The 25,471-nt window shown below is 36.6% G+C and overlaps 2 protein-coding genes across 3 annotated transcripts in view; one reads left to right on the top strand and one right to left on the bottom strand.

Annotated features, from left to right (window-relative positions):
• The window catches only part of LOC373223 (myosin I gamma), a 56,670-nt gene extending 36,535 nt beyond the window's left edge, over positions 1-20,135 (top strand). Inside the window, exons 6-21 of one of the 2 annotated variants that reach the window (XM_030990556.1) lie at positions 67-87; positions 2,086-2,208; positions 3,265-3,480; positions 4,374-4,516; positions 5,129-5,354; positions 5,669-5,799; positions 6,526-6,655; positions 7,121-7,198; positions 8,020-8,186; positions 9,915-10,122; positions 10,736-10,959; positions 12,665-12,809; positions 13,663-13,764; positions 15,040-15,156; positions 15,699-15,847; positions 16,616-20,135. In XM_030990556.1, the coding sequence (XP_030846416.1) occupies positions 67-87; positions 2,086-2,208; positions 3,265-3,480; positions 4,374-4,516; positions 5,129-5,354; positions 5,669-5,799; positions 6,526-6,655; positions 7,121-7,198; positions 8,020-8,186; positions 9,915-10,122; positions 10,736-10,959; positions 12,665-12,809; positions 13,663-13,764; positions 15,040-15,156; positions 15,699-15,847; positions 16,616-16,778 (2,343 nt within the window). In that variant the 3' untranslated portion in view covers positions 16,779-20,135. The remainder of the gene's footprint in view (positions 1-66; positions 88-2,085; positions 2,209-3,264; positions 3,481-4,373; positions 4,517-5,128; positions 5,355-5,668; positions 5,800-6,525; positions 6,656-7,120; positions 7,199-8,019; positions 8,187-9,914; positions 10,123-10,735; positions 10,960-12,664; positions 12,810-13,662; positions 13,765-15,039; positions 15,157-15,698; positions 15,848-16,615) is intronic. The other variant, XM_030990557.1, reaches the window with a different exon arrangement.
• A 1,093-nt stretch (positions 20,136-21,228) lies between these two features.
• LOC574674 lies at positions 21,229-24,210 on the bottom strand. Its single transcript, XM_775042.4, has 3 exons — positions 22,984-24,210; positions 22,219-22,436; positions 21,229-21,470 (listed from the first exon to the last, which is right to left on the bottom strand). Exons 1-3 carry the CDS (start codon positions 23,549-23,551, stop codon positions 21,336-21,338), a joined length of 921 nt encoding a protein of 306 aa, XP_780135.1. The 5' UTR covers positions 23,552-24,210; the 3' UTR covers positions 21,229-21,335.
• Between the last annotated feature and the right edge of the window lie 1,261 nt (positions 24,211-25,471).

The following is a 25,471-nucleotide window of genomic DNA, read 5'->3' as shown; positions in this document are numbered from 1 at the left end:
TTGTGTGACCTGACTTCATACTTTCATCTTTATCCGTTGTATATTATGATTATTTCTTGCCAACAGAGAGAGCTACCTGAGGCAAAAGTATGTAACTTAGTATTATCATCACCTTTTCTGTAAAGAATAGTCTTTCTGCCTTCCACTTGTAACATACTGTTCTAGATATTGCTTTGTTTTGTAGTCTATTTCTATATCTAGTGTGTTTACTACATTACACATCTACATGTACATGTTGCAACAGATATGTACATAAAGCTCCTATACTTGACCCCGACATGAAGTATGTCATATGCTGCAATTTCACCTCTTCTTTCCTTTTTTACATAGCAATATTCTATCCACTTCCAACATCTATTGCATTTTGCTTTCAAAATATGTCTAAAATAAAGGATTTTGAGGCGAAAAAGGTTATTCTTCACATAGAAATATTGTTTTTATTAAATGGATATCATTCTCAAATCTTTAATGCCATTCACAGAAATATTCATTTTTGAATATTTGTAGTATTTTGGCAAATTAATAAGATTTCCCCAAAGTTTATAAGTTCATGCAAACTTTATTTCCATCAAGCACATTCCACAGAGTTTTTGAAATGTTCATTTCTTCATATGTTTTCCCCCTACAGGCCATATTAAAATAAACAAAAACATACAAAAGCCAAACGAACAGACAAGCTACACACATATTTTTGTAAAGATGATCTCGTTCCCATTGCCATACATGTTAAATGCTGTTAGTAGTAGTAGTAGTATTGTTTTCATTAAACTTTGAGCATTTCGGCTCCCTTTGCTTGTTACTGGATCACTCTGAAAAGCTTTGCAGGTTTTGTAGTGCAAGATCTTCTATCAGTATCAAACCAAGTCCACTGCGCCATGTTCAGAGATATCCTGCTTAGATTTTGTTGTAATAACTGTTCTTTTTTCTAGAATGTGTTCTGGAGTAAAAAGGTCCTTTGCGCAACCCTTTTTTTCGGCAAAATTTGTTTCCAATCACTTTTTACATCATTGTAGCATATCATCAGAAATTGTTGTACCTTCTCTATCCATCTATTTTTGTATTTGTCCATCAGCACACAGTTGTAGGAAATCTGTAGTACAAAATCATCTGTTTATAGTGCAGTAATTTTTAGCATATTTGAAATCGCAGAAATGTCTCTTTGTTAACATGCTTTGTGATGTCCAAAAGCTTATACTGCCATTTCCATTCAACAACTCTGTCATTGCTGTTGGCCTTTCAAATTGTCCAAAGCTAAAGTGAGGTATTTTTTATTTCCTCAGCTTTTTCCCCCAAAAGGTGTAGATGTTGTCTAGAATGGTTACTAAAGCCCTTACTGGAAAAAAATATGATACACTGTTATTGTAATAATAAAAAGACAACATACAGCATTAAATTGATTCAGCTCACAATAGCTATGTTTTAGTATGAAACTTTGGGGAATGTGGACCTGTTGCAGGGGGTTACACTCCCTTTTGAAACCCATTTTGCCTATGTTTTTAAGTGCACTGCAAAACATATGCCTCCTTGAAGGCTCATTCTGATATGACCCAGTAAACTTCCACTATCAACAGGGCACATTTTTGTTAAACGTGTAAAATGAATGGCAACTGTGGACATTTACTGATCATACGATTTACTGATTCCCTGTTATGAGATACAGGATTATGAAGCGTATTATACACCTGACATCGTCATAAAAAATGCCATGGTTTTTCATCTGGGTACTTGGTGGAGTAATCCCTTTGGTAGCTCACTCAGGAAGCTATACTGGGATGGTAGGTGAGGCGAGTAGCTACAAGGAGTGCCATGAAATGCAGAAATGGTGTGTGGACAAAGTACTTGTCAATTTACAGCAAAATATGCTAAGTCCAGTATGATATCTGAACAGCGCCTTATTGTGTATTTTTTCATTAAATTGTTCCATCTCTCCCCGCCCCCTTCCTTTCCATCCAAAAAATGTATATGGACTACAGCAGTTATTTTTTTTGAGTATGTAAATCCCTATAGTTTATACAAATCAATGATATCATTTTAATAGCAAAAGTGAAATCTTACATACATGCATGTATGCATTTGTTTGTCTAGGGTTCACAAGTAGGACATGACAGGAGAGACTACAAGGCAGCGCAAGAAGCAATGAGGGATCTAGGTTTCACTCCTGAGGAACAGAAGACTGTTTGGACCATGGTAGCTGCCATCATGCATCTGGTAAGTTCACTCTTACAGTCTGTGGCGAAGCATGGTTCCAGCTATTGAGGGGCGTTAGGAGCACCAACATTTGCTGTGGTGACAATTGCTCATTCTTGTTTTTTTTTCAATGATGTAGGTCAGTTAGGATTGCAGTTAAGTTATCTGTTGGGTTTAGAGTTGAAGTTATGAGTACATTTGGAGTACTGAGGATATTGACTGCAGAGCAATTGTTGGAGGAGTGTGTGTCCTACAACAGGGGAAAATGTAACCGAACATGGTCATAGAATTATGGGAGGATGACTGTGTTAATAAGGCTGCTCAAGAAACCATGAGGGATCAACATTTTAGCTCAGTGAAAGATATTTTCCTATTTGATGTGGGGGAAAAAGACGTCTTTCATGAGTTGAAGATAAAACTTTCATGAGCATATTATGTCGCGACTTTTTAATGCATTCAATCTTCTAGGTTTAAAGGCATAGTTGAGTTCTGTTGCAGAGGGCGCTACACAATATATTTTTTTTTATGAGATAATGAAAAAATGAGTGTCAAATTTGAAAGAACATAATATTTAAATGACAAAATCATCTTTGTTTGGTCAAAATCGGTTCAGAGACGGCTGAAATATAACGATTTCTAATACTTGTGTACCACCACTTTTACGTCGTATTTCAGCCAATGCCGATGTTGGCTTTTTTGTTGGCATTTTTGTGTTGCTTATATTACCCACAATTAGCCGGCTCATGTATTGTTATTTTTAATTAATAATTAATTAACGGTCACCATGTTTTTTTGAAAGTGGAGCTGAATTGGTATGATCATATTGGCTAAATTTCACACATTTGGGGGTCTAAAATTACCTTCATAGCAATGTTAGGTCCTCAAAGGGCACTAGAAATGTCATAGATAAGAATAAGATCAATAACCATGCACTTTGAAGGCATTTGCGGTCTGAAAACAGAATTCAACTATCCCTTTAAATCTAATGTTACTGATATGCATATAAAAAAAAAATAATAATATTATTTCATTAATGTAGAATTGCCCCTTGTATTGTTCATTCTGTTTTACCTGTAGGGTGAGGTCGACTTTGAGGATAGTTCCGACAAGGAGGAAGGGTCAAAGGTCAGGAACAAGGACGCCATCAAGACTCTTGCATCTCTTCTCAAGGTCAGCAAGGATGAGCTAGTTCAGGCGCTATGCTTCAGGGTCGTTGCCGCGGGGTCAACCGAGGTCGTTCATAAAGGTCACACCAAGGAACAGGCGTACCATGGAAGGGATGCCTTTGCCAAGGTACGGAACTAAATTGATTTATTTAAATATAGGAAATAAATGCACTATAAATTGGCCCATTGATGGGCGATTGAAATCGTACAATGTGTCCTAATGGTTTTCATCCATTTAATTCATTTAAGATCTAAAATCCTTTGATAAGATGAGTGAAATAGGTTTTTTTGTGTCACGACCCGTAGTCAGTGCTCATCTCAAGACATATTCCATTCTTTTGATGAAAATCATGGAAATGAATAAAAGTTATATGTTGTATGGGACCCATTAGGAATCCATTTACTTGAAGAAAGTCTTTGGCTTTGGCTTCTTGCAATCCTATGTTAAGGGCCTGTTTTGTATCATGTTCATGTATAATGATATTAATCATAACTAAAGAGAAGAAAGTCAGTCTCCAAATGTACATGAAGAATTTATCGGATAACCATGTCGCATTCCCAGCTCATGGATTTATGCTGATGAGCCTTTAGGACAATTTTCTTAGGAGACCAATTTCACAGATGTATATATTGCAATTATCATCAATGTTATCAGTGATGTTGGACTGCTCCTACAGCCTATTTTCGAGAAAGATTTGAAGAAGGACCATAAAGTACTTCTTGTGACTAGATACATGTACGTGTTAATGTGTTGTCAGTCGTGTCTCCTGAGCATTTGCAGTTGAATCTTGTACAGTGAAACCTGTTTTTAAAGTTTAAAGACCACCCAAGGGAGACAAGAAAAGTGGTCTTTATAGGCAGGGGGTCTTTATAACATGTTTCAATGAGAAACCATTTTCAAGGGAAACAAAAATTGTGGTCTTTGTAGACAGGTGGTCACTAAAGCAGGTTTGACTGTATATGCACTTATAGACAGCGCCATTCTCATATATGATAGCAATTGTGTATTTGTACATGCAGGCCATGTATGAACGTCTCTTCACTTGGATCGTCGGCAAGATAAACAGCGCTATTGAAGTCAAGGGTACAGTGAAGGATCATGGGAAGGAAACTGTCATCGGTGTGCTGGATATCTACGGCTTTGAAATATTTGATGATAACAGGTAAGGCATATATCAAAATGCATTTCATCCTCATCTGGTCGTTCTCTGTTTTGCCACATAATTTGAGCACCACAGACCTTTTTAGGGTAGTCATTGTATGAAAGATGAATATATAAGGGGTCATGAATTCAGTTCAAACAAACATATTGGGAGCATATGCAATTTGACAATATCCAATAATCGTTGTCGCGGTTGAAATTGAGTCTAAAATAATGAAATTATAAATAATAAACTCTTTATGTTGTATAGCTCCCCATCAAGACTGATATTACTTTAGCTTCAAAGCAATGTTTCTTGACTACAATCGACTGATTTGCTATTCCTGTTCGGAGATTATTTATCAGAACTGCATATTCTGAAATTGTCATGGTCGCAGCTATCATGGAATGGCCTTAGGCGCTCTTTAAAATATTTAAAATTTACTTGGAACACCGGTAAATTTTTGATTATTCAATTTCTCAAAAGCAGAAGTGTTTTACGGGCTGAATTTTCTAGTGCTTATAATACTTCCACAGGGGCATTGTCTGTACTCTAGCTGATCTTCAGTTAATCAAATATTCAAGAAACTCATTTCTATAATTCCTGTTTATGTTACTTCCCTTGATCATGCAGCTTTGAACAATTCTGTATCAACTACTGCAACGAGAAGCTTCAGCAGCTCTTCATTGAGCTAGTCCTGAAGCAAGAGCAGGAGGAGTACCAGCGGGAAGGCATCGAGTGGACCAACATAGACTACTTCAATAACTGCATCATCTGTGACCTGGTAGAGGAGAACCATAAAGGGGTCATCGCCATCCTCGACGAGGCCTGCCTCAACGTGGGAAAGATCACTGATGGGGTAATACTTTGTAAACAATTCCAACCATTTTATGACCTGTTGATTTAAAACAACCATAGATTTTGCCAGAATTCATATTCTTGTTTGTGTACTTTGCTACTTAACAGACAGATGAGCAATCAATTCTTCCTGTCATCTCCAATCCCTGTCCAAACTCCTCCTCAAGATCTCTCAAAACTTATCTATTTGATCTACTTCCTGTGAGACTGTACATTTTTTGTCCTCTTATCATATATTGGTCTTTGTAAACGCTATGGTACTTGTTGTATTTAGCGCTCCTAAATATTTAATATCATTATTATTATTTATTACAGATTTTCTTGGATGCAATGAACAAGAAACTGTCCTCCCATCCTCACTACACAAGTAGAGCTTTGCAACCATCTGAGAAGAGTCTAGAACATGGCAAGAACTTCATCATCAGGCATTACGCTGGTGATGTCACGTAAGTCATCCACTTCGTTCGTGTCTCCATAGATCAAGATAAATGTACAGTTCCTTAATTAAATTAAATTAAATTAAGTTCTTCCGTCGCCCGATGGCTGCGATGGCCGTCTCATTTACAAAGACCAGGTCTTCATCTGTGCAACCCGTTCTGCCGCACTGCAAGATGTGGTCCATCATCAGAGTCCTTCCACAATAAGGATAATAGATCTCTAATGTTATTGACATGTAAATTCACCCTCTCCACCAACTTCCAAATAATTGTGGTGCTACTCCAAGAACTCTTCAAATTTTATCTATTTGTATCTGAAAATATTTTAATCTACAATAAAAAAAAAAGGTGTGAGACAGGGAATTTGAAATTCAACCTTCAAAATAGTTGATCACTTCCAAGGGATCCTATTCAACTTTCATCTGTCTTTATACCTGTGTAAACTGCACAATATTGTGATTTTAAACTTCCCTTTCATCCACCGTCATAATGCTTCTTTTTCTCTGAATGCTCTATCCTAAACTGTATGAAATCCACAATATTGAAGTGCTATTTGATAACCCTCCATTTTAAACAATTAAAACAAAATATTAGTGAACTAGCTGAGCTAAGTTTAACTTTGGCCGCTTTCAATGATGGCAAAATGGCTTGGACGAGGACATAGTCTACTTTTGATCATGTTTGGAACTGTTTGAAGTAAACAGACCTTATTGTTTTCTATGCTATCCTGCATAGATATGATGTGACTGGCTTCATGGACAAGAACAAGGATACTCTCTTCCAAGACTTCAAACGTCTTCTTTTCTCCAGTGAGAACCCGACTATCTCGTCCATGTGGCCTGAAGGTCAGCAGAAGGTCACAGCGGTAAGTTTATCATCATGCCTTTATGTCATATGTGATTAAGATGTAGCATGTGATAATTTTTATACAATACTTGATAGATAAATGACTTACAATGTAGATGTATGCATACATACATCGTTTGAATGGTCAAGTCATCTTGAGAGCAACAGAAGAGCACAAATGCAAACTGTCATCTCACTGTTTAGTTTTAATCTATGTTACCAGTTGAGATCAATAGTTGAAAAGGCACATTTGCAGAAATATCCATCTGCTAGCCATCTATCTGTCTATCAATCTTTCTATATAACTACATCTATCAATGTCTACTTTATCTCTGTATGTCTCTTTTTTTTTCTTCCACTACCATTTATATTAGTCTTTTTCTCTCTCTCTCTCTCTCTCTCTCTCTCTCTCTCTTTCTCTCTATTTTATCCGGGTCTTCCTTTATATCAATGACATATATTCTTTATTCTCTGTATTATGCAGGTAACCAAACGGCCTCCTACTGCTGGCACAGTCTTCAAGAATTCCATGATAGAACTAGTTAAGAACCTGGCATCAAAGGTATGGAAACTATATGTTATCTGGATTGGGCTCTCTTCTTTTTTTCTTCCTCTTCTTCTTCTTTCTACTTTGTCAGGGGGTAGCTTAAGATCCATATGGTTAAAAGGGAATTAAGTCATGGCCCAACACTATTATGGATCCTGTACTCAAGATTCCTCAAATTTAACATCTGAACCCCCCCCCCCCCCCATTAAAAAAAAAAAAATGATAATGATAAAAGATAAGTAAGCAAATAAATTAAATTAAATATTAGAGAATTCTAACAAGGGACACATGCATACAGACACATGTTTATGCAGACCCTACTATCAACAACAAAAAAGTTAGTGTTGTGTCCCAATTAAGCCTTTATAAAAAAAAAAGTAGGACAATTATAAGATTTTTCAGCTTTGGCAGTGAGCAGATTGTTTTTTCTTTTTATTTGAGGGTAAATTATCTAAGAATTTAGTAATAATGATCTTCCTTGTTTAGCTTGTTTTGAATTTATATCTCTGATGTGATACTGGCTTACCTGCTGAGCTATAACCAGGATAATGATATTGGAAAATCAGAAGCATCACATTATAGTGGACATGAACAATGTTACAAGGATATATCATGGTTCACTGTGATTGAGCATTCATGATATGTATGTAAAAAGATAGCAACATGTTTCTGCTCGTAAAAATCATTCTGCTTGTGTGGCTCTGAAACCACAGGCACTTTAACAGTACATTTACACAAAAACCTAACATAAAGGTTAAGCTTTTTAGATACAAACCCAAGTATTTAGCAATTATAACATTTTTGATATTATTCGCCACATTTCAACCTTTCTATAGGAGCCTTTCTACGTCCGATGCATCAAACCAAATGAGGAGAAATCACCGCTCCTTTTTGATGACTTGAGATGCTTACATCAAGTAAGGTATCTGGGACTACTAGAGAACGTCCGGGTGAGGAGGGCAGGCTTTGCATCAAGGCAACACTACCAACGATTTCTACTCAGGTATATAGGAAAACAATGAAGACGATTGGTCTGTTCACACTTATTTCTGAGCCCTTTGCTCCCGAAACAAGTGCCCTGGCTTTATTATGTCAAAAGTATAGGGTTAGTGTTAGGAGTGCAATTCAGTTTAGGTTTAAGTTCAGGGTTAGCTGTAATGTTGGGTCATGGGTCGAAGTTAGGAGTTGTTTAGTGTCGGAAATTATGGCAGATCAGTCTTCAAAGAAGCATGTGTCACAGTTCAGTAGATTATAGTTACATATTAGCGGCGGTATGTAATTTGATCTATTATCAATCATTATGTCTCATATTGGACAATTTATAGATTTTGAGAAGATAGCTATCATAACCTAATTTTATCAGTTTTCACCACCTTTAGTGATAGGCATACTGTTCACAATGAAACATAAAAGGTCACTGCAAATACTTTTATAGGCCTTATAACTTTCAAAGTATGTCAGAATTTCATATGTGTCACTGCATTCGATCATACCCTGCTCGCCTTATGAGGTAGAGAAAGATAGAAGATAATTATATAATGTGTATGTTTACAGGAAATGTACATTTCTGGCAGTGATGTCAAATAGGGTCATACCAGAGGAGTTAGTTTGGCTAAATAGATAAACAGATGGAGCAGTAGTCATAAAAACAGGATATATATGGTTTGAGACCAAAAAACAGGATATATTTGATTTGAGACAATGCCAATGAATTAGTACATTTGGTCAGGTATCAAATCTTATTTGTCTATTCACCTAGATAGGGCTCTAGCTATATGTATTAAAGCAAGATCTCTTTCCTATAAAAGCACTCAATCAGTAAATGATCATTCTGTCAATGATTTTGGATGATTTGTTGCCTAATAAAGATGTTGTGAATAAAATTTGATACATGGGCAATATTAAAGTGACTCGGTAACATTGCCTCAGATTCTGAAACAAAATCCTGGATTTAGCTCGTGCTGCAATCATAATTATAAACCTTTAGGTCAGTCAGGAATCCCATGACTTTTACAAGATATTTATGATTGGAAATCGAAATCAAATTTTGCGTTTTCCCAACGATTTTTATAGCACTACAGTCTATTGGGGGAAATGTGTATGGTAAAACCAGTCACTCAAAGCTGATTTTTACTTTTTTGAGGCACTTCCTGATCATTTTGAAGCGCAATTTTGTTAGGGCTTCAATATTACACCACATCACAGACACTGATAACTCAAAGGGCCATGCATCTCAGATTTAACATTGTTAAAAGATGTCTTTAAAAGAAATGATGATAATGATAAACAACAGATGTAATAGGTAACAAGACTTGTAGTCCCAAAACACTTTATTTCATCAAAGAAAGAAGGTCCTCAGCATGGCGCTTCCATCCTTAGGCAAGGCATTTTATCTGCATTGCTTCTATCCACCCAGTTGCTAGATGAGTACCTGGTAGGATGCAAATGTCATTGAGCTTTGATGAGCATTGTAAATGGTGCCTGGCTGGAATGTTCCTGAGTGCATTTGACAATATGCACTGTAAAGTACATAATTGCTTGTATGACTCAATCCAGTGACTAGAGTATTGATACATTTCAAATACTATATGCAGTCACTTGTTAATGCCCTACATGGGCATTTGTATAAGCAGTATTGTTCACTGTAATTGTGTATTCATACATACTATTATAAGATATTCATATTTCCTTTTAAAAATCTAATTCTAATTTTCCCACGTATTGATGTCAGGTACAAGATGTTGTCAGGCTACACCTGGCCCAACTTCCGAGGGGGAGACGACAAGCTGGGGGTCCAGACTCTGGTCCAGGAACTCCAGCTAGAGCACGATGTCAAGTACGGCAAGACCAAGATCTTTATCAGAACCCCCAGGACCATAGTCCAGCTGGAGGAGGCTAGGACCAGGTTACTTCCGGCGCTAGCAACATTCCTACAAAAGGTATGACAATCCGAGATCAGAATGATAGCATAACATGTCAAAGTCGGGGATAATACATGTGTAGGTCAAGGTCAGGGAAACGTAATAGTGTCCATCCATACTTTATTGTGTCTGAGGGACATGTGCATGTATGCAAATTTTTATACATGTCAGAGATCGTAAAAGTTGAATAAAAATACTTGTTGCCATTTTGAAGCAGATCATAGTGATGAAAGATGTCACATTTATCTCTGCGAGACAAAATCAATCACAAAGTCATACGCCAGAAAACAAAGGTTAAAGACATGAAGAAAGTCAGAGAATCAAAGTAGAGATGGGCTGGGCATGTAGCAAGACTTCAGGACAATAGATGGGCAAATCGTTTAACAGAATGGCAACCAAGGATGGGAAAAAAAAGAAGAGGAAGGCAGAAGAGAAGATGGAGAGATGACCTAACATCATACATGGGAACGGCCGCTTGGACTGGGATAGCTAGAGACAGAAGAGAATGGAAATGTTATGAGGAGGGCTTTGTCCGAACATCTGGATGAACTATAGCCTGATAGACAAATAAATAGATAGTGATGAATATAGCCTTTAAGAAATTAAAGTTGTGAATTCTTCATTTTTCAAGCTCTGGAGAGGGACACTAGCAAGATGGCGGGTGAAGAAAATCAGAGCAATCTATGTGATCATGAATGCGTACAAGCGCTACGTCCCACGGTCCTACCTGAACAAGGTCAAGGCAACGTTCGGCAGGGTCAAGCAAAGGAAGGATTATGGGAAGAGTCTGGAATGGCCCAAGCCCCATAGGTGGATGGTGCCTCTCTCAAAACTACTGCAGAGGAGTCATAGGAGGTGAGCCAGTTCTTTCTAGATTAAGTTCCGAAAATCAGACTATTATTTAGGTGATTGCAATCACTTAAGTCCATTCGACAACTAATGGTCGTTATGTTCCCACTAAAAGCCATTTTCAAGCCCTTTTGTTTTTGATGGAAGTTCTAATGCTCTTTTAAATGCAGTTGGAATTTAACCTTTTTGTTTTTTTGGCTTGCGAATGGGACATAGTACCTTTAATGCTATTTTAGATCATAGGAAGAAACAGACAATTATAATAATAAATCAGATCAATTTACATAAAGCCCATACTATATATATATATATATATATATACTCTACGGCACTGTAATGAAGAAATTAAACTCCTAACAGTGCTACATTTTTACAGACACACAAAAAAAAAATTTAAGAAAAGCTCCTGAAAATGATTTTTTGTGTTTTCAATAAAACCTTGAAGACAGCAACAGATGAGGCTTTTCTTATGTCTAGTGGTTGGCTATTCCAAAGCTTTGGAGCATTATAACTGAAATCACAATCTCCAAGAGTTACTTTTGATTTTATGTGAGGTAGCTTTAGAAGCAGCTTGTCCTGTGTACTTCGCATGTTGCGTGCATATGGATGTAATTTATGAGATAATAATTCAGACAAGTAATTTTGGGCTTGACCATTTAATGATTTGTAAGCAAGCAAAAGTAACTACCGGTAGCTAGATTAACTTATCTGGATGAGAAAATTCTATTATGTACATATCACATACATATACATATATTAATTATTAGTCACTTTGAACAATTCTTTTGGGGTGTGATAATTGATACACTTCACTTTAGTTTTGCTAATTGTTGCTTGTTGTATGTGCTAGACAACTCTTTGTTCCATACAGAGATATAACACTTTCCAGCTATGTCACCCAAAATATAAAATTACCCATTATGACCATTGAATAAAGTCTTCTTTCTGACCATATCATGTAATGACCACATTGTAATAATACTTCATCCATTATGTGTATCGTCGGTAGGCTAGAAATGTCAAAATGTCCTTACTCCAATATAAAAACATAATTCTTTAATGGATCCGATATATAACTGTGTATCAAATTCTGAAACAAAATTCTGGATTTAGCTCATGCTGCAGTAATAATCATAAATCTTTAGGTCAGTCAGGAAACCCATGACTTTTACAAGCTGATCACCTGTCTGATTATCACATTATTTATGATTGGAAAGCAAAACCAAATTTTGCGTTTGCCGAACGGTCTATTGGGGAAAACCAGTATGGTAAAAACGGTCACTCAAAGATTTTTACTTTTTTGAGGCATTTCTTGAACACTTTGAGGCGCAATTTTTTTAGGGCTTCAATATTACACCATATCACAGACACTGATAACACGTAGGGCCATGCATCTCAGATTTAACATTGTTAAACGATCCCTTTACTGATTCAGTTATTACTCTTCATAATTTATTGAACGGGACCGACCTTGACTAGCTCTTGCTTTTTGTTGGCTCCAGATGTATATACTGAAATGAACAAACATGGTAATGGAGGAAATAAAATGAAATGAAAATGACTCACCCTAATGCACAATTTCATATGTTGTTGTTGTTGTTGTTGTTTAATTTAGACAAGTCAGTCAGTTTATGACCATTATTGCTGAATAATATAACAAATATCACTACCACTGGTTTTAAGAATGAAACTATAAATTATTTGGGTGTAGATGGATTGCTGCTCAGATCCTTAGGAACATCCCCAGTGAGGAATGGCCAGAGGTCAGACTAAAGTCAGCCGCTCAGTCAGCCCTGTCAGGTCGAAGGTCAAACTGGGGTCATCAAAGAAGATGGAGAGGAGATTATCTGTCGTCTGTAAGTAGTAATTATGATAATAATTGATAATAAATAAACGTTTTTCTATAATAATAACATCAAATATTTAGGAGCTCTAAAATAATAAGTACCATAGCGCTTACAAATACAAATATATGGAAAGAGGACAAACAATGTACACAGGAAGTAGATCAAATAGATCACTGGAGAAAAAGGTAAATCTTAAGGAATCTTTTGAAGGTGGCAAGACAGGTAATTTCCCTTATGAAAAGATTTCCAAGTCTTCAAGTTCAATTTCAAGTTCAAGTTTAATGTTCCCCATTGTACAGAAAATATAAACATATGTATAAAATAAAAAATTCTACATTACAATTGTAGTATAAATGAGCACATGTCAATAATTCTCAATTCATATAATAGATAAAGTAGAATCTGAGGAACCTATTAAAAAGCAGTGCTTGTATAATATAGGTTCCTGGAAAAAAAAAGTAATGTAGATGAAAAACAGTAGCGGTAGAGAAAGATATAATTTAGATGCGGCTAATGCAAAACGTTTTTCGGCTGCTGAGAGTCTAGCCCATAACACATAGGCATAATTGCATGTCTCTATGCACTAATTATGTGAGCCTAATAGTCATGTTAGACATTTGCCAAACTGTGAAAGATGAAAGGTCTGCTTGTAAATGATTAGCTGTGAACTTCAATGAGCTCTTTTATGTTTTAATGAGAAAGGTATATCACTAACAAAGTTCAAATTCGATAAAATTTGTTTATGTATTCACTGCTTGGTTGAATTTTGTCTTTGCCGAACAAAAGTAATAATGATAATAATAATCATTAATAACAATCATTTCAATTTTTAGTGTTAACACTTCTCATTTCACTTTCTCAGATGGATGAAAACTTCCAGTCTTCAGTGTATGTAGCGATGATAGGACAACTCAAGACCAAGGATAGGTTCAGCAACGTTCTCTTCTCATCAAAGATCCTTAAGGTATTTCCTTTCATTACACCCAGTAGCATAAGGCACAAGGCAGATATTACCCCTTAATTGCCAATTAAATGGTAAAAAGGGATAAATAGAGTGAAAAACTACTTGTATTACCTTCATGAGATCCACTGATATACTTGTAGCTACCAGCAGGGGAGGGGATACAGAGTAGTGCTGTAACATCATGGATATCTCCAATTCCGTTTAACCGCCAGTCAAAACCGGACGGTTTTCGGTTAAACAATTATTTTTTTTAGGGGGGGGGGGCCCGACTCTGTCGGCAGCAAGCCAGGTCCGTGTTAAAAAATCAACGCGGGAAGGACTTTCATTTAACTGCGAGGTGCAGTTGAAGGCACCGATTTGTGCTTGTGAACTTGTCTCAAATAGTAACAATGTCTTTTTTAGAAGAATGTATAAGATCATTAATGTAAATTAAAAACAGTAGAGGACCTAGGATAGAACCTTGAGGTACGCCGTGTGTAATAGAAGAACAATTGGAGGAATTATTATTATAAACTACATATTGAGATCTTTTACAAAGATTACTTTCAAACCAAGATGACAAACAAATTGGAGTGTTGTTTTAGTTTCCGAGTGGTGAGTCAACACACTGATTACTGAGCTGGGAGACATTGCCAGGCATAGTGCCAGGTGGAGGGGCATAAATCGAAAATTTAAAAAAAAAATTAAAAAAACAGGAAAACAAAACCGTCCAATTGAAAACGGACAGTGCCAATCAAAGCGTAAAAAAGGGTCGAGAGAAAAAAGAAGATGTAGAAAGATATCGAGTGGGAGAGGAAGAGTGGGAGGGAGGGAGAGGGGGAGGGAGAGAGGGGGGGGGGTGGAGGAAAAGAGTATTATTAGCATAGAAGAAGACATGAATCCCTCACCACTAAGGGGCAAAGCAATAAATAAAAAGAGGAAAAGAGGGAAAGATACACACGGACACACAACAACAGTGGAATGGAGAGAAGGAGAAGGAAAAAGCATAAGTATAAAAGATAGCAGATCGACCCCCCCCCCCCTTTCCCGGCTTACTTGGGTTGTAGGACGCTTACTCTGCCCATAAACGCTCCCCTATCAAGGAAAATACTTGTTTTCAGGTGTCCACAGCCAGATTCTGTTCATCAAGATATAAGATTAAAGAAAACATAAACATGATAGGCTGAATAACAAATATCATTGACTAAATCGATTAGACTACTAGAACATTAAATCAGGGTGTTTTTTTTTTGTGACTCACAATTTAACTTGTCTTTCCTGCTTTTATTTGCCTAGGTCAACAAGCATAATAAGTTTGCTGAGAGGACACTAGTGGTCACTGATCGGTTCATCTACAAACTGGATCCCAAGAAGAACTTCAAACTCATGAGACCGGGGACGCCTGTTTCAGAGGTAAAGATTATCATATCATGATAATAGCTACATTCATTTTGGGCCTACATGTATATCCGTTACAGGGGCTGCACAAGGCACTTTCAAAGTACTAATATGTCCTGCTAATATTACCCTGGCTTTAGCCTGGCTGTCCTAAGGGGCCCAAAGCAAACAGGAATCAATTCCTACTACACCTCATTATGATCTTTAGATAGCGAATTATCAAAAAATATAAATTCTGTAGATTTGTGACTATGATTCGTACGTCCCTTGAAAGACAAATGCCAGTAAATGGTGAGTGCAAACAGTGGCATGAACAGCCTGTCATACTTGAGTCCAACTTAAAGTCGATCTTAGTCTTGTGAAACGCCCCCCCTGGATGGAGAGTGGGAAATGTAGATCAATTTATCACCAAAGGACATTGGTGATTTCACGGTTGGTGTTGATGTTTGGTATTTGTGTTTAGAGAGTAGAATCCTACTATAAAAATTGAGCTATGACATCGAGTCGTGCCAAGTTTAATTTGTTCATTTGTTTTCATTATTCTTTACTCCACTCAGGTGACAGGAGTCAGCGTGACCCCAGGCAGAGATCAACTGATCATAATACATCTATCAGGTGACAATGACATCGTAGTGTGCCTTACTAATGATGTCAGAGAGAACCGGGTGCCAGAGCTTGTTGGGATCCTAGAAGACACTTGGGTGGAGTGAGTATAATATTGACTTTGACATTAGTAGTTGTTGTTGTTGTTAAATTTAGGCAAGTCAGTCAGTTTACAACCATCATTGCTGAATACTAAAAAAAAAAAATTGTTTTGAATTAAAATCTACGTATATATACTCACATAATATGCATGTATATATATTTGTATATATCTCTTCTTCTTAAAATACCAACAATAAAAGGGGGAGATAATGATATCATGTTAGATATCCGATCCCTGTCCTCTTTCTTTTGCCCTTTCCTGAGAAACTCGCTCGTGGTACGTTACGAAGGCTTCTCAGAGGGAAAAACAAAAATGTAGGTGCATTCATAAAGGGGAGCTGTTATACAAATATATTCTGCTATGCTTTGTACACAATACAGTGTATCTTATTTTCCAACCTTTAGTCTGGCTACCATGATAGGTGCTGCAGCATTCAAAGAGTTTCTTCCTGCTGGGTGCTCATTCTCTTCACCTGTGTTGATAGAAGCAATTTTTTTTTTTTTTTTTTGGGGGGGGGGATAGGGTCACAAAGGTCAATACAACATCTTTTTTTTAAAGGCCTAAGGGTAATTCTCTGACTTCTCCATTTTCGATATTCCGTCTCTGTAGGTTTCCATGATGTGTGAGTATTCACAAATTGAGGATTTCGGTAACACCATGTTGTAGTCTTACTGAAAACGCTGTTGTCAATTTTCACCTCAATCAAACTGGTTAGAAAAGCTGGATCACCCTTGAATGACTACTTCTTTCTTCTCTGTCCCCTTCCAGCAAGCGTAAACGTGAAATCCGGACCATCGTCAGCAACAACCTGCAGTGTCAGCTGGGCAAGAAGCAACGCAAGATACGTGTCCAGCCGACGGGTGTTGATGAACCAGTCTTTCAGAGGGATCAGCATGACTTTATACTACAGTGGCCCAGCATTGAGAGCTAAGGAGACTGGTAACCTACGCCTTTAGTCTGAAATCCTTGTTAACTCTTAATCTCTATAGGTTTAATATATTCATGAAACTTTGATAATGGTCTGTTGATGCATGAAGTACCAAGTGTCAATCTCTTTATTCTTGAAAAAATCAAATTCTGTAAATTGATGAATGAACAAAATATAATTCTGTTACACAGTAAATGATCAAATGAATCCTTTATGAAATGAAGATAAAAATTGATTTAGTAATGACTTTATTTGTGTCATTTACCGATTTACAGGAGGAGGGGATGTAGGGCTTTAATTTAAAGCCTATCTGTACTAGTTTGGCCAGGAGGGATTAGACCTCCCTGGATGGTCACTGGCAGGTGGTTATCTCATCAAATCAGCTCTCCATTAACATAAGAAAGAGGAGACCATGGGGATCAATGGTCACCAATAAGGCATTGCTTGCTATATAGAGGGCACAAGTAGCTATAAGTAGTGCAGTGGGGCTTTAATAGTCTGTTGATGTATGAAGTACCAAGTGTCAATCTCTTTATTCTGGACAAAAATTAATGTAATTCTGTAATTTGATGAATGAACAAAATAATTATGTTTAATACACAATCAATGAACAAAATGAATCCTTTATGAAATGAAGATAAAAATTGATTTGGTAATGACTTTTTGTGTGTTATTTACCGATTTACTGGAGGATGAGAAGTAGCGCTCCATAAAATATGTTGCCTTATTTTTCCACTTGGTGGGATTTAAAACAACCTGGACTATAGTTCTTACTCCTTTTTTAATACCCATGTATGGATTAAAACAATGGACTGCCATATTAGTTGGAATATGCATGTACACATGTAGTTCCATTTCGTTTGTACATGTACTTGTGAAAAATGTTGATTGTGGCAGTCCACTGTTTGGTCCATTTGTCGACCATAGCAAGTGATGGGTTAAGGCATGTATATTTTCTTTTTTAGTTTGTATATTCTTCATTCATATGAATGAAACCATGTTAATCCTTTCCTAATGCCTTAACAACTGAATGATGTGACCATACATTGTATATATATATACAAAATAATTCCTTGTCTATATTTAGACGTGGGAACAACTCTTTCAAGTCTCAAAGACTTGAAATTATTTATGAATAATATGTACTTAACCAGACATTCCAAAATCTGTGTGTAAGAAAGGTCATGTAACACATGTACAAGGTTGAATATTTTGATTAATTTAATTTGATAAAAACTGTAAAATGTTGATGGAATAATATTGCCTTCTATCCAAGGACTAGTGTGATGAAATTGAGTCAGTAATGTCTGAATTGTTGACATACATACTTGTAAAATGACAAACTTGTTATCAACTGCCTTAAAATTGTTCATATACATGTAGCTTATGAAGTCAGTGCAATCTGTATACGAACTTGTATATCTTCTACAGTAATGAACAGTAATGTTCCTCAAATCAAAGTATGGTTCTGTAGTACGAATACATGTAAATCACCTTGCACTACTAGTATTTTTATTTGAATGACTGATTTATGTGGAGTCATATACTATAGAGATAGAGCATGAGTGGGTCCTTTTTAGGTGCAACTAACCCTGTCGAAAGAATAAGTGGTGCAACCGCAAACCTTGCTCAATTGTATTTCCCTATAGCATTTTGATCATTGCACAATTTCATAAGTTGGGCCAATAGGCTACCTACACGTGGTCCTCATTTTTGTGATGTTACATGTCATATTTAGAATATGAAGGTATTTGAAGAGCCATGCTTTTCAGAGAACATTTTTTTCCTGATGATCTTCCTGGCTTGCATAATAACAATGATAACGCTCACAAATTATTTTCACCTCATCCCAGAACTCAACCTTCTCTTTAAGCTTCAATCTTTCTTAATTTGTTTTACATTTGTTCATAATGATATACAGGATTATTTTCTGGTCAAATGAGTTGTGATAAACTAGAGAATATTATTCTCTCTGCTTCAATGTGTGCTAAAATTGAATATCAGGATCGATTAAAGATCTGTTCAAATTGTATGAATTGTACTTACTAACTAATATATTGAATTATACGTAAACAGCTGTCATAAGTAAGATTAAAATATTTTAAAGTTTGTTAAGTTTCCGACTTTACAAACCTTAAATGTGAGATGATATTTCTGCATACATATGATTTATATGTAAACATGGATTTGTTGTTTAATTCATGAATATTCATGCTAATTATTTGCCTCGTCCTCCTTTTCTATTTGTTTCGATCTCATTATGAATTGGACCATTATATGAGTTGTTTGCATTATTCCATTTAGCTTTTTTAATTTTCCTTCATGTATTGAATATAAGTAGAATTTGTTAGATACTCACAGTGCTGTACATTTAGAAGGTTATATAATTCAACTGTTCTGAGTCAAAAGAGGATTATTTCATACTTTTACATAGAGTTTATACCTTTTTTCTCTCAACTGACAATGTGTTTCAAACTCAGTTTGTAGATGTGTTTCTTCATATCTTTTGCAAGTGATGATTATATTGTTTGGAGCTCTGTCTTATAAAACGTTGCGATTGATTAGGATCGTAAGTTCCTCCATTCGATCAGAAACTCACAACTCCTATAATAGCCTTGGTAGAGCCTCTGAAGTTGCCATTGATCTATGTGGTAGATACCGTTCTTTTTACCATACAGCTTATGTTGATGTTCATGAGACCGTCAATGTTGGTCCTAGCAATGTATTTAAGTGCATGATTTTGTCTTGCCATTGGACGCAAAAACCCTTTTTCATTTGTTTCTATTCAATTACTTGAATATTTATTTGTAAGCTCTCTGATACAAAGTATCATGTAGATGTTAATGTGTCAAAAGTCATGAATGTGTTAAATATGTCATGCTTGGTAGTACTATAAAGTGCAAATAGTTTTGTGTAGTTTATAAAAACTTGAAATATAAATGTATCTAACGTAAAGAACAACGTCATGATATCAAAAAAGAGGGATTTATTTTTGAAATAATGATCAAAGAGAAGAAAATTTTAAAATCTTTGAATTGAACTAATCAAAGTTAGTTTACAAATATACTTTATCGCTGGACAATTATGCAAGGAACTCGCATGATCATTAGGGTAATATGAAATTTTGTATTGTAGATTTTAGATGAATACCGGTATATTGGATTGATATAATAGGCTATTTTGATATAGATGTACACATATACAAATATGCTTTATTGGAAAGTTGATATATAATTACGCATTTGATTAGTTATACAGTACTCATTTATATACTGATTCTTTTTGATCAGTTTAAAAAATTAACAAGATTCATGTATGCCTGTTGATTTTATAAAGAATAAAATGAAAACTAAAACTAGATTTGCCAGTTGCTTTGGTGTAATTTCTGGTTAGATGAGGTAGGGAGATACAGAGTGGGGGGGGGGGGGGTGAGTAAAAGAGGAGAAAGTGAGACAGAAAGATGGATGGGTGGGAGGAAGAAAAAGTAAGCATGAGAGATAGAGAGAGAGAGAGTCGTGATGTTTATGATATGGTGCCTGTGCATCGTATTAATCGAATCTATCAGATAAACTTTGGTAAAGAAGCTGAAGTATTGTCTCCTTCAAAGAGGGTACCTTTGAAAGCTAAGCCTTCCCCCCCCCCTCTCTCTCTCTCTCTCTCTTGCTATGTTTTCTATCTCTCCCACACCTTTTCTTGCTGTTTCTATCATGCATTTGCTTGCTCCTTGCGACCCCCTCCCTCCTTTCTTTACTTTTTCCTCCATCTTTCTGCGTGTCGGATTTGTGTTTTCTGTAGTCTCTTTCCCCAACAAACTTTCTCTCTCTTGCTCTTTTTATTTATTTCTCTCTCTCTCTCTCTCTCTCTCTCTTTCTCTCTTTCTCTCTCTTTCTCTGTTATCCTCACATACTTGGTCTTTTTTTCTCTTTTATTGATAACATATCGCACGTCAGGATAAACAATGAACACAATCTGTATTAGTATTCTCATATTTTCGTGATTATACGAAATATATATTTTTCATCATAAATATGCATAACATGCGTTTCGTCATACATCTTGTACGCAATTGTTATAACACAATACTCAAATAAATACAAACACACACAGCCAAAATCTTCTTGGAAAGTCTGAACAAGAATAAATGTAGACTTATTCTATTTTCTAATCGCGAGGGGAACATATACTGACTCAAAATGTTGAATTTGCACACTTTAACTGAATCTATTTCCATTATTAAATAAATAATTAAGGACTAAAATCATAATGCATTGCAAGAAGAAGAAAAACTCGTAATAGATACATTGTATAGATACCGTACTTTACTTTTAGTCCCGGCGTCTTCTTTTGTCGTCGTTTTTCCTTTCCCCTTCCCTTTTCTCGCTTTTCTCGCTCTTTATTTCTTATTTCTTTTTGTCACTACTCTATCGGGAGGCACATACCCCCGGCCCCGTGTGCCCCCCCCCCCTTGTAGTAACGCCACCGTGTCTCAGCATAACTCCTCACCCCTCCAGCGATTTCCTTACATGTTATTTAGATGTACATACATGCTATCACCGTAAATCAACCGCTAGAACACTCGACATCGTTGACGTTGTTCTTCCGCGTGACGATGTCGGCTAGGAACTCGATGTAGAGAATAGCTAATCGCAGCGTCTCGATTCGAGATAGGCGCTTCTCGTGTTTGAACTTCGGCACCTGTGATAGAGAATAATACGTCACACTTCAGTTTATCAGGTGATACAAAATATGTTAGATGATAAAACACATTTCCACATCGTGTTAATTATAACAAATTTCAAAGCAATGAGGAGGACGAAATCGCATAAAGACGTACATGTATGTAGTTTATCCGGGAGGACTTAAACCCCAGTGGTTTGGTTTCCGTTTATAACTGTTTAACTTGTTATTGAATTAAAGAAATTTAACTGCTAAGCGGTCTTCCATCTAGATGAACCAAGAATAGCATGAAACAAAAAGGCTTGCCCAGCGTTTTCTATTAAAAATAAGCAATCTGGGCTATGATTTGAATGACGTTGGTTAGCGATAAGTTCTCATTGATGAAGTGCAACTGTTGTAGATACATGGTGTAGGCCTGTTTGCTATCTAATGAAGACAATAGAATATATTCTGCACATGGAAAGAATATTGGTATTAAACAGAGAATGGGTGAAAACCGCTTTTAAAACACGAAGGGGACACACCATTGTTCAAGCATTTCTGAACGGCAAAAAAAAATACAGGCAAGAATCTTATTTTTTAAATTTTTTTAAGAAAGAGATCACCCGGCCCTAATAATATACGTTTGCCTAAATATGACGTGATGGTTGTCTTAATATTTAGTAGTCCAACAAACTTATCGGACTCGCTTATTTTGGAGCTACTAATATTCGGGCAATCGTTACCCCCACCTCATACGCTGATAGAGACAAATCTATAATCTCACCTCTTTGCGCAGGTTGTCGAAGGCATCGTTTAGGCCGAACATCCGACGTCGTTCACGGACGTTAGCGGCTGTCCGCTGACCGGCGGTGACGACGCGACGTCGAGGCTTCGTGGTCGTCTTCCCCCTCGTTTTCGGCAGATTGTGCACTTGGAAAGGAAGATGATGCTCGTTCGTCGGCTGAGGCTGATTTGAAAAGGTTCCGCTCGTGTCGTTTGATACTGCAACGTAAGAAAAATTTTGAAATTGTGAATCGAATGGTGATTCCACTTGATATTGCTGAAGACAAAATATTAAAATTATGTGCATGGTTTTAAAACTATAAATTGAATACATGATCATTATCAGATCCAGAGAGCACGGGGCACGCACCTCTCGCCCCCTTCCCCGGCAAAGCCTAAGCGAACATTGGAAGAAGAAATATACAGAAAGAAATATGCCCACCCATGTATGTGCCAAATTTGAATTCCTTTTGCAATGTGTAACCATTTAACTTTTCGATTATTTTTATTTTCATGCTGCTATAGTCAGATCAATTGGAGAATATGAAAATATAAAGGGAAGCATCTACATGTAAACCACTTCGGATCCAACCAACCCCCCCCCCCCCCTTCCCCGCCCTTCTGCCCCTCAGCTTCTATCTGGCAACTATTGCATATACATGCAGTTTAATCTCTGTTAATACATAAAATGATTCGTAACCGTCTATATGACTACTATGTTCCATGAACAGCTACGTAATGGTACAAACATTTATTGAGAACCCACCTTGAGCATGTTGAGTATCAGTATGTCCAAAATAAGGTACTTGTGGCAAGGTGTGAGCCTCATGATAGCTGCTGTTGAACGAAGTGTTGCCATAGCCCATGGACTTATTCGTGTAGCAACTCTGAAAGTGTTGCGGGTCACCGTTAACTGCAGTTGAATATTGAGAATCGTCTAAAGTCGCGTTATTCGTAATCCATTCCGAATTCTGAAAGAGATACGCTGCGAGTTCGCTCCCCTCGTCGCTTCCCTCTTCCTCCCCGTCATTTGCGATATTGTTGATGTCGACATCCGTCGTCGATAAGATGTCAAGAAGATGCGCGGTGCTCAAGGGTACTTGTTCGTCAAAGTTATGGTTGCTGTTGTCGTGTTCATATCTTATGTTGCCGTCGTCGTAACTGGTGTTGTGATCAAAATTGATGTTGCCGTGATTGAAAGTGTGATTGACAGCGGGTGTGAGCTCGGCGTATGTAGGTGGTGATGTCGATGGCGACTCAAAGTTATCATCGTCGTAGGGCATAGCATTCATGATAGAGCAATTAAAAAGATTTGCGGTGATTTGCTCTTCCATGTTGTCAACTTATATATATGAATAAATAATTTATTATACGGTTTTTCACTTGAAATCTTGTTCATAAAGACACTTAACATATATCATCACATTTGTATCCCAGCATTATTATTGTTACTAAAAATAACTGACGAATCAAAATTAGCAAACGAGTCCTATCATTCAATAAGTCTGTTTGCTGTAAATTCTTTTATGATCAAAATTAACGCTTCATTCAAAAGTTTCGCTGCACAAACCGAATTCTCAACATAAAACAGCAAAGTTGATTAGTTCAGCAAAGGCCATGGTGGCAAATGATGTCGGAGTGGAAAATGTTTAATCCAATTCTGTTTTCAGCATGGCGATGATGTAGGCCTACTTTGTTAAAATGACAAATAGAGGCGATAAATTCATCAAAGAAGAATATAACTACATGTATCTTCAATAATCATGAAGGCGCAATTTTCTTTCAACTCTGAAAGTGCCCACTATGGAGTTCGTCCGGTTATTTTATTTAAGATAACATCTCATCAGCAAAATCACACCAACTCCGTTCCTCAATTCATTTAAAGACGATTTAAAAAAAGATCAAGAAAAAAAGCTGTTTAGTGACTGTACGCGAGAAAGCCGATCGACGTCCACTAATCCATACATCCAAAACGAATTGCTCTTTTCTTGACTCCGAACATCTTCATTTTAAAATTCAGTCTTAACTTTCTCTCTCTTTTAAACCTTTGAATGTGAATGGGCACACTTCTCGATCACGCCTTTTACTCAAGTATAGCCTACATTTCAGGCAAATTGGGGTTTTGTTTCTTCTCATTGTGCTGATAAAAATGAGTTTTAACTGTTTTTAAATGTAATTTAATCAAAATCTCTTTTATCGCGCAAGAACAATTACATTGTGATGGAATAGGATTTTGTTTCACACAGCATCAAGTACGAAGTATGTTTATGGAGAAAAGAATTTTAAAAATATTATTCCCGGGGGTAAGAAAAACAACTACGAAACTTTCCTAATGAATGCCTGTCACACGATGTACGTTGATACATTATGTAATTAAGAGAACCTCTGTTGTGATGTTAAAGAGCTGAGCATATTTGATCGGAAAATACTCTCACTTTTGTTGTTTGCGCAACAAGTGGCTTGTTAGAGATTAAACACTCGAGTCGCGTGGCCATTGGAGTTTAAAAGAGGGTCATTTTTATTTAAACGATTGCCACTTAGCTGCTTGAACTCAAGTACTCTTTACACTTTGAAGTACTACCGGTATTCATAGAGATAAGTTAGAGACCATCCTTTTAGCGCCTTTTCTGACCCCTCAGGCCCTCACCTTAATCCCGCCGTGCTTTTCACTTTTCAAAGTCTGTCCAAACTTTCTTTTTTTCCAGAATCACCTTTTTTGTTGTGCTCAATGTAAGAGGATCTTGACTCCTTTACGTTTGAATGAAATCGGTGAAAACAGTGTTTATTCTTGTTTTTCTGTTATAATCCTTTGAGCAACAAACAAGTTCGTAAATTAAGTAATTGTTGTCATTCTCTTTGTAATCCATGTTATAAAGACGCCCTGAGCTCTGCGTGTATGGAAAAAAAGTCATATTATTATTATATTGAAATCTGATGCAAAATATCATTACAAAATTGAGAAAAGTACCTTCATTCCGAACCCCGATTGTAAATCAAATACGATGAGCCTTTTATATACTCCGGGTAGAGGAGAACAGAAGGAAAATAGAGAGATAACAAGAAGGGAAATGAGGAAAAGAGAAGATAGAAAGAGAAAAATGGAAAGCAGCTTAAAGTATTCGTCATTATTTCGGGGATGCAAGTTTGAACCTCGTCTCTCTGTTCCTCTTTATGTTTGTCCATCTCTCTCTCTCGCTCTCTCTCTCTCTCTCTCTCTGTCATCCTCTCCCATTTTATTTCTTTCAATCCTGGTT

This window comes from Strongylocentrotus purpuratus, unplaced genomic scaffold (assembly GCF_000002235.5).
Source record: "Strongylocentrotus purpuratus isolate Spur 01 unplaced genomic scaffold, Spur_5.0 spur5_scaffold_19, whole genome shotgun sequence".
Lineage (NCBI taxonomy): Eukaryota > Metazoa > Echinodermata > Echinoidea > Camarodonta > Strongylocentrotidae > Strongylocentrotus > Strongylocentrotus purpuratus.
The sequence above is the reverse complement of the archived record's forward strand: the minus strand, read 5'-3'. Positions and strand labels throughout refer to the sequence as shown.

Bases quoted from the DNA above. Each gene is read 5' to 3' on its own strand.
- LOC574674 (XM_775042.4), bottom strand. From the start codon at position 23,551: ATGGAAGAGCAAATCACCGCAAATCTTTTTAATTGCTCTATCATGAAT. The intron at 22,437-22,983 runs GTGGGTTCTCAA...CTTACGTTGCAG, and splicing joins TGATACTCAACATGCTCAAG to TATCAAACGACACGAGCGGA. The intron at 21,471-22,218 runs GTGAGATTATAG...TCTCTATCACAG, and splicing joins TCGACAACCTGCGCAAAGAG to GTGCCGAAGTTCAAACACGA.